This window comes from Equus przewalskii, chromosome 17 (assembly GCF_037783145.1).
Source record: "Equus przewalskii isolate Varuska chromosome 17, EquPr2, whole genome shotgun sequence".
NCBI classification, from domain to species: Eukaryota; Metazoa; Chordata; class Mammalia; order Perissodactyla; family Equidae; genus Equus; species Equus przewalskii.
In genome coordinates, this window is record NC_091847.1 from 33034348 (window position 1) to 33044021 (window position 9674).

The 9674-nt window shown below is 35.3% G+C and overlaps 1 protein-coding gene across 2 annotated transcripts in view; it reads left to right on the forward strand.

Annotated features, from left to right (window-relative positions):
* TNFAIP6 (TNF alpha induced protein 6) overlaps positions 1-9275 on the forward strand; it is a 33252-nt gene extending 23977 nt beyond the window's left edge. For both annotated transcript variants that reach the window (XM_070579762.1, XM_008536874.2), the window contains exons 4-6: positions 2552-2780; positions 5318-5358; positions 8605-9275. In XM_070579762.1, the coding sequence (XP_070435863.1) occupies positions 2552-2780; positions 5318-5358; positions 8605-8774 (440 nt within the window). In that variant the 3' untranslated portion in view covers positions 8775-9275. The remainder of the gene's footprint in view (positions 1-2551; positions 2781-5317; positions 5359-8604) is intronic.
* Positions 9276-9674: the final 399 nt, after the last annotated feature.

Below are 9674 nucleotides of genomic sequence, written 5' to 3' on the forward strand. Positions count from 1 at the left end.
TCAGACTCTGCCTACATATCTGTAGATTTGGGCAAGTTCCTCTCTTCTTGAGGTCCCCCAAAATATCCTGAGATTTCTACACCTGCTAGGAAGTGACCCTCCTTACTCACCTGGTAAGGCTGTTGGAAACCCTGTAAGCAAACAGCCAGTTGTTTTTTCAAGGGGCTTTATTGGCTCCATAAAATCAATCTTAGTACCTGAAAGCTATTAGGTCATATCTGAGTCTATGCATGTCTCTCTCAAATATGATATTCCAGTCAAAACCTTGGTGACATAACCAGTTTCCAATTGTGTCCCGTTACAAGGAGAAAAGATTCTTATTGAACTTATGTAAATAATTATATTACCATGCAAATAAGAATACTCACTCACTAAGAGTTTGCAAATTCTGAAGGGATTATACAGGGAAAAAATTTTTCACCTTTGTTCACAAAAGTATATATTTTACCAAATTGCTCTCAGTCAAAGCAAAAATAGCTTAAGCAAAAAACGCTTCCTTAAATCTGGAAAACAAAGATTAAAGAACCACTAACATTTCAAATAAAAACTCATAAAAATTATAAATCATAATCAGTCATATAATCATGGTCCCATGTAATTAGCTCATATTGATCTTGATCTTTCATTAGTGGTTTTATGAAGCCAGTTTTTCCTTAGAGTTCTGTAAATTTTTTCCCAGTTCAGTTTTATGATCTTAACTGATACATTTCTAGAAATTTAGATATCCTCCTCTTCCTGGTAGAGCAAAGAAGACATCCTTAAAAATGGAGATTTCCCTTACAAATATGAATGTATTTTACAAAGCGTAACTTCTGTCTGGTTTTCAGAGCTCCTCTCATGTCTGCTGTTTCTTAAAAACTAACTGGCCTAAAATAATCCATATGCCAAGGAGACATATTCTGGGTAGCAAATTCTGCTCCCCTACATTACCAATGAAGAAACTGAGGTCTAGATGTCACAGAGCTCAGACTAGATCCCTGACCTTTTGTCACTCCCCAGCCTTTCTAAGATCCTGTTCTGCCTTGGGGAGATAAGCTTCCTTAACTTCTATGGCAATAAGGCAATTTTTAAAAATAGTTATTATAAAGCAGAATATTCATGTAAAAAGCCTCATTGATTTAATGAAAAATATCTTTTAATGCTACCCAGAGTCACCACCATCACCACTGCTCATATTATTTTTGAGATCCCAGGTTGTTACTGTTTTCAAGACACCAGACATTTATTTGTTGTGGAATTAAAATTAATTAGGGCCTCTCCATAGCTTTCCCTCTAGGTCATTCTGTAGAATCACTGATTCTGGCAGAGGTTGATTGCTTGTCCTTATAACAAGTTATAGTACATGGCAGAAATCTATGAAATGATAAATGACTTGAAAAGAAAACAACATAAATATACCTGCCAAATCCTCAAATATTAGGATTAAGGTGCTAATTTAGGACCAGTAAAAGAGATAAAGAATTATTATAAACTATTCCTTTTAACTGGATTAGTGACTCTCAAAGTCCCTTGTGATCCCAAAATTCTATAATTATTTTCCAAACAAAATATATTGGACTCATTGAGTTCCCAAAGACACAGTGTGACACCACAGGACAAAATCCATGCCATCTTGATTGGACTGTTGGTAATACAGTGTAGGGGAACAGAATTTGCCACTCTAAATTTTCTCTTTGGCTTGAGGATTAATTATTTGAGACTGATTGCTTTTAAGAAGAAAAATCTCAGGAAGAAACTTTGACCTTCCCACTAACTGCCTAAAGGAATTTAAGATAGAAAGCCTGTTCCAGGAAGGATCTATCACCAGAGATAACTATGGTACAATATGAACTAGGTGTGGGAGGCAGGGAGAAATCTAGCAAGGCTTATTTGATCAAAGTCATCTCCATCTCTCATTGTCTTTGCAAGGCATGGCAAACATATGTTTACCAAGCATTAACTCTTTCATCTTCCTATAAATTGCCTCCTTTCCCTTTGAATGCCCAGACGTCTGTCCCCTTCTCCTTAGTCCAGAATGACATATATACTTCATTTTGCCTGTCTTTGGAATTCTTCACGCTTATGTGAATTCCCCATGTGCACGTATGAAATTTTGTTTGATCTTCTCCTGTTGACTTGCCCTATGTTATTTTAAATATTTGACCAGACAGAAGAACCATATGGGAAAAGGGAGGAATTTTCCCCTCCTCTACAATGGGTATTTATATTGGTGAAACACACATAAGACTTGTGCATTCTATGCTTAAAATATAAAAAGAAGCAAAAAATGTAAACAAGAGCACAATCAATTTAATTAGTATTTTTTCTTGCTATTTTACTTTTTAAAAAATTCAAAAATAGTCTATGTTCATTTTAGAGAATTTAGCAACTATTAATAAAAAAATTTATTCCTTAGCTACAAGTATACATGATATATTATAGATGCTGCATATGAAGCCATTTCTTTACTATTTCATAAAAAATAATGAACAGATGGACACTAAGACATGAATATCATTTTAAAGTAGGAATAATTTCTTTCTAATGCTTCCTTCTCTTTTTTTCCTTTTAGCAAAGGAATGCGGTGGCATCTTTACAGATACAAAGAGAATTTTTAAATCTCCAGGCTTCCCAAATGAATATGATGATAACCAAGTCTGCTACTGGCACATCAGACTCAAGTATGGTCAGCGTATTCACCTGAGTTTTCTGGACTTTGATCTTGAAGACGATACAGGTTGCTTGGCTGACTATGTTGAAATATATGACAGTTATGATGATGTCCATGGCTTTGTGGGAAGGTATGTGTTGTTTCTCCACATAGGAAGTTAAATGAACATCCAATATTTTGTTTGATGTATCTTTCATTTTCCCCCAACTGTCCCTACAATATTGGTTTTCCAGTATTTCTACTCTCCAGCAACACTATATTCTTTCTTAAGAAAGATTTTTTCTTAGAATATTAAATCACAGTCAGCTGCTACATGTACGTATTTATTACTAAAATAGTGATAGCTGCCTTTTGATTATTAAGTTGTAACAATTAGTTAAATAGTCTATAAAGACCTCAAGATTTGACTAACATTATGAGGGAGAAGAGATATGTGAATAGGGAAATTGGTTGGAGTTTTTGAGTGTTCTAATTTCTGTCAACCCCCTAAAAATAATTATAAATTCAAGGGCTGGCCCAGTGCCATAGTGATTAAGTTTGCATGCTCCACTTCGGTGGCCCGGGGTTCACAGGTCTAGATCTGAGACACAGACCTCCACATTGCTTATCAAGCCATGCTGTGGCAGCATCTCACATACAAAAGAGGACAATTTTCCTCAAGCAAAAAGAGGAAGATCAGCAATAGATGTTAGCTCAGGGCCAATCTTCCTCACCAAAAAAGTAAAAATAAAAATAATAATTATTATAAATTCAGTAATTGTTGCCTCTCTTCTGCATATAAAGCATTGTGCTAGGCATTATGGATGTAAGGTAAATAAGCAAAGTATAACTCCTTCTCTCAGACAATTTAGCAAAACCTACAATGGATATCTTCTTAAAAATAGCTTTCTTTTCCATAAAAAACAAGTGCTCTTGTCCTCAACATTTCTCTCTTGGTTTTTCAACGTGCTTTGACACAATATTTTTGCGTTCCCACTCTAAATCTTGTCCACACAAATAATCCATAATCAATCTGTAAATCAAAATTGGGGTGAGTTTATTATGAGCCAGGTCTGAGGACTATAGCTCAGGGCCTTCCTTCTGCAAGGAAGAAAGGGCACCAAAGAAGTAGGGTGTACAGCGTGGCTATATACCATCTTGGAACAAAGAGTATACATCACACACAACAGGAATATCTCTTTTACTACTGTTGTGAGATGTTTAACGGGCAGAGCAGGTTGGTTGTCAGCAGGTCAGTGGTCACAAGGGGAGCACAGCAGGTCAGTAATTAATACTTAGTGTCCAGGAAGAGATGCTTATCCTTAAAGAACTGCTATTGTGGGGGGAAGCTACATCCCTACGTTTAAGGGCATCATTCTTGTCTTTGGGACATTGTAAATGTTTAAAGCAGATGTACAATGCATGCTCAACAGGCCACGTCAGGCCCTTCTGGAAAAACAAGGTCAGGCCGAATTAGTTTGAAACCAAATGGCTTCCTCACATACTCCAAGATATACTGTTGCTTTTCATTTATTTATCAATCTTTAATATAGTTTAAATTTTGAGAGCCTTATAAAATATCACAAATTAAAGAGCATATAATTAAGTGTTCTATGTATTCAGGTCCCCACCTAATAATGTATATTTTAGATTATCCATTATCAATAGACTATTAGTTATCAATTCTCTATTATCCATGATAGTAATTTAATGAAAGAAAATGGAAGGGGGGCAATTAAAAAGAACAGATTCAATAGCTTGTTGTGTTGACTTTGAAATGAGTAACTTAAATACAAAGAAAAACAAAGGCATTTCTTGCACAAACAAACAATTTTTCGAGGACAAGTATTTTTTGTTTTGTTTTGTTTTGTTTTTTGGCTGAGACTACTGCTATAGAAAAAAATACAAATAGTTTTCAAAAATAGTTTGAAGAAGACATGAAGAAGGGTTAGAGAAATTAAAAACAAAGCCTTTTTTGAAAGAATAAACCTCCTACCTTGGGAATTAAGATGACATTTTTATTCTAAACCATTTCAGAAATCAATTACAGCCCTAGATAAAACATAAACTATTTTTTAAAAGGTTTTCAACATGCTAATTTGTGATTGAATGGATTTATATTTTGTGATTTACCTTTACAATAGACTTTCCCTCCTCTGGAATAAATTACATTTTTGGAAACAGATAAACTCTTTCCTTTTATATAATGTGCCAGGGCATTCAAGTCATGATTCAGATAAAAATCAAATCCTCTTTTAAGGTCCAACATAATTTCTCCACTTTTAAATCAGTCCACTCTAGAATTCAAAATATTAACACCACCAACCATACACCCATTCTTCTTTACCTGTGAAGGAAATGTTATGAAATTAATCAGATTAATTTTTCCAAATACATTCAAATTGTCTACTACACAGTTTCCCACATTTCTACAGAGTAGAGATGCCACATGTCCTTTCTTAAGAAACTCGTTAATACTGTGAGAAGGTTATTTCAAACAATGTTTTAACCCTTCTTTTCCCTTACAAATTCAAGTGAAAAAAATCATACAATAAAACATTGCAAAATAATAGGAAAATGAGCCATTACTCAGGGGAAATAAAGCACTTTAATTATCAGTGAGAACAACTTGAAATAGCTGTATAATATTCATTCATGTGATCTCTCGTTTTAAAACTTCCCTTTCAGATACTGTGGAGATGAGCTTCCAGAAGACATCATTAGCACAGGTAATGGCTCTAAATTGAGGAAAACTATGATTTGTTTTCTTACAGTGTCACTGAAAGTGAAGGATCCAGGAGTTACCATTTACTTTTTAAATTTGAGAGAACTGAGGACTGATGTAGCTTGCTGGCTTGTGAAATGCCAAGAAGTGTTTATTTATACTTAAAGAACGACTTATGCCAACTCCTTGCGCTAAAAATGTGTAGACTCTGGTTGCTGGCAGAAAATCCAGTCTGAGATAGTCTTGAATTTGCAAACCCATGAATACTGCTGTAGCTTATGATTTCCATAAAATGTGGTAATGAAAGATGAAAGTTTTCGTTGATAAATGATTGAAGTAATTTATAAAGTTGTTAAAAATACCTGCTGTCACTGGAAAAATTTTACATCACTTTTATCGAATTTTTACCTTAGTACCACATTCCCCAGAGGATGTTGTGAAGAACACAGTTCTGTGAGATGGTTTTAACAGGTGTTACATGAGAAAAGGGCTCTAGGTCAAGTAAATTTGGGAAACATTGGGTTAAATGATGTTAAACAGATTTCTTTACTGGAAGATGTCAGGGAGCTTTTAATATGCTAATTATGCATAGTAAATCTCAAAAGCCTAGCCATAATAGGCGATGTTTTCCAAATCGTCTTCCTCCCGCAAATTGTGTTACTTTGTTCCATGAAATAGTCCTCGAGAAATATCCTTGTAGTAGCCTAAATTTATCTGCATAAGCAATACCACTGCAATTGCCCCAAACTGCTATTTTCTGCTTAAGAACCTGTTCTTTCTTAGATGTCTTCATTTTTCTGTTTCATTCACCAGCACTAATAGTTGGCATTCTTACTTGCTCTGTTTTTTTGCGTCCATAAAATTATCACAATGCTTCTGCATCTAAAAACAACAAAGCTACACTGAGTTGCAATTTCTAAGTAGTCTTTAAACTCAGATCTGACTGGCTAAATTACTCCCACAGCCTAGCCTTGCAGCCCACATAATTCTCATTTATGCTCATTCTTACAAGAGGAACTTCCGGGTCAGTCCTTGCGTGATTAATGCTTAAAAGTTATTATTTCATTACTCTGTTACAATAACCCTAGGAAGGAGAATCCATTAAACCTTTTGTTTATCTCTTGTTCTTATCTTAAGAACATATTTTACGTTAGCAGAAAGTTTAAAAAAGGCATCTTGTGAGGTGTAAGAGGTAGCTGGGGTATGAGAATCCTATTAAAAGAAAGAAAAACAGAAGGAGAATCAAAAGGAAGCCTGAAGCTTGGACATTTTTCTTGTTTTGTCTGAAACAGACAAAACTTACTCCAGCGTAATCAAATCAGTGTTTTTCTTGCACAACTGCAAGAAACTTAAAAAAAAAAAATCCCACACAATTTATTATCCAAAGAGAAAAAAATTGACAAACAGAAAAGAACGTAATTAAATACAAAAGCCAAAGATTTAGCAAAACAACAGGAAGAGGAAATTGGTACAAAGTAATAGAAAAAGAAGATATAAAATATATTTAAAGTACATGCCTATGAGTCAAGCATAATGCTGTTAACATTTTGATCTAGTTTTCTTCTGAAATATGTGCTTACTCACCCCAGAATATTTACATTAAGAAACAAGAAGAGGGCCGGCCCCGTGGCTCAGCAGTTAAGTGCTCACGTTCAGCTTCGGCGGTTCGGATCCCAGGTGCGGACATGGCACCGCTTGGCAAATGCCATGCTGTGATAGGCGTCCCACGTATAACGTGCAGGAAGATGGGCACAGATGTTAGCTCAGGACCAGTCTTCCTCAGCAAAAAGAGGAGGATTGACAGTAGTTAGCACAGGGTTAATCTTCCTCAAAAAAAGTAAGAAAAAGAAAAAGAAACAAGAACAGAAAAAAATAATAAACTAAAAACTATAATTGCACCACTTTAGTAAAAGGTATACGACGTAAGATTGCCCACTTTCATCTCTTCCCACCCAAGAAAGGCTTTGGATAACTGAGTAGTGACCGTCCTTCTGGATGTTTTCCTGTATTCTACAAATGTTATATATGTGGAGACCATGGACATATTTCCAAATCAGAGCACAATATATAGATCATTCTAATTCTTTTTAGTGGCTGCCTAATAGGTCACTGTGTGGATGTGCCATAATTTGTCATCTACCAATATTTAACATCCTAAAGATGGTTGCTTCTGATTTTGTTTTCTTTTGCTATTCACTGTTTCACAGGACATTTTTAAACCTCTACTGTGTAGTGCTATTTTTTTTTAAAGTAGATTCCTAGAAGTGAAATTTTGGAGTCACAAGTGATGTGCGTTTTTAAATGTTGATCGATGCAGTCAAGATAGCACTAGCCTTACAGTGCCAATTTGTGTTTTAACCAGCTGAATAATCTGCAAAGAAATTTTTTTTTTTTTTTTTTTTAAATTTAGGCAACTCATCCAAGTCTGAGAAAAGTGTAGTGGATCAGAGAAAGAACTCTAGAGCCAGACTGCCCAGGCTCAAACCTGGTTCTGCCAATTTAGCTCTGTGGCCTTGGGCAAGCTACTTAGGCTCTCTGTGCCTCAATTTCATCTATAAAATAAATATTTTAATAGTATCCACCTCATAGTGTTGCTGAGGGGAATAAATGAGTTTGTAGATGAAACACACTTAAAGCTGTGCCTGATACACATTAGCATTCAATATATAAGGGGGTTTTTAGTAATTACTTGCGGATTTGTGATCTGGATTAAGAAGGCCTTTCTCTCCCAAAGAAGAAAAATATTCCTATATTTTATTTTATATAATAAGGCTTTTCCTTTAAATTTTTAACATGTTTTGGTCTTTAATGCAGGTAAAATGTAGTTAGGTACTCTGTATAAAGTAGGAATCTAACTTTGTGGCTTTGTTTCTTACAAACGTTAAAGCTTGCTGCCCCCGCCATCATTTAGTAAATAATCCATCCATACCTCACGGGTTGAACTGCCTGCCATTCTTCTGTAATTCCGTGGATGTCCCTTCTACAGTGAACACCTTTTAAAACAGAATAGACAAAATTTCCTACAGGATAGATTAGAGGGCCAGAGGGAAAAATGGGAAAGTCTCTCACCCTGCTCCACTTGGCAATGAATCTATAGACTCTAGCTGGATTCTGCTTGAGAGTCCTGCTCTGAACTCTGGGGATCTTACCCACAAGTTGTGATATTCTCCTCTGAGAAGGATGAGTCTTTGAATTGTCAGCCAAACTGAAGCAAAGTAACATTGTTCTTCCGCAATCTTCTCTTCCCCAGGAAATGTCATGACTTTGAAGTTTCTAAGCGATGCTTCGGTGACCGCAGGAGGTTTCCAAATCAAGTACGTGGCAGTGGATCCCCCATCCAAACCCAGTCAAGGAAAAAATACAAGCACTACTTCTACGGGAAATAAAAGCTTTTTAGCTGGAAGATTTACCCATTTATAAAACAAAAAAAGGACATTCAGTGTTTATGGTTGTCTCTTTTGGAACCCCTTTGATCTCAGTTTTGTATTATTATTAACATTTATTTATTATTTTTGTAAATGTGAAAACCATACCTGATAATTTGGGGAAAATTGGAAAATACAGTAAACTTTAAATGAGAAAAATAAAATCTCTTATAATTCATCTGCATAAAAACAGCAAGTGTTTTTCTTTCGGTCATTTTTCGACTTGTAGTATATGTATATATATATCTATATGTATTTGCATGTGAAATTTTGGAATCCTGCTTTATGTACAGTTTTATATTTTGGGTTTTTTAACCTTGAGCTTTACAGCTTAATTATTTTCCCATATCACTGAGTACTCTTCAAAAATGTGATCTTGAACACCTGTAAAATATTCCATGATATGATTGCTCTATACTTTATTTAAGCCTGTCTCTATTGTGGGAATTTTAAGCTGTTTTCATAACTATTGCTTAAATAAACATCCTTAAACATATGCATTTGTACAGCTCTCTAATTATTTGGGATAAGGTCCTAAAAGTAGAATTATTGAGAAGTATTGGATCAGAGATTATTTAAAATAGAATTTCTTTCTTCTTCTTCTTCTTCTTCTTTTTTGCTGAAGAAGATTCACCCTGAGCTAAAATCTATGCCAGTTTTCCTCTATTTTTTTTGTATGTGTGACACTGCCACAGCATGGCTGGTGAGTGGAGTAGGTCCACACCCAGGATCTGAACACATGAACCTGGGCCGCTGAAGTGGGCCATGCAGAACTTTAACTACTCGGCCACAGTGCTGGGCCCCAGAATTCCCTTTTTTAATAAGCAAAAAAGACATATCACTGTGGTTTGAATTTGCAGTGAGATCGATGGTTGGTTTACATATTTTTTGGACA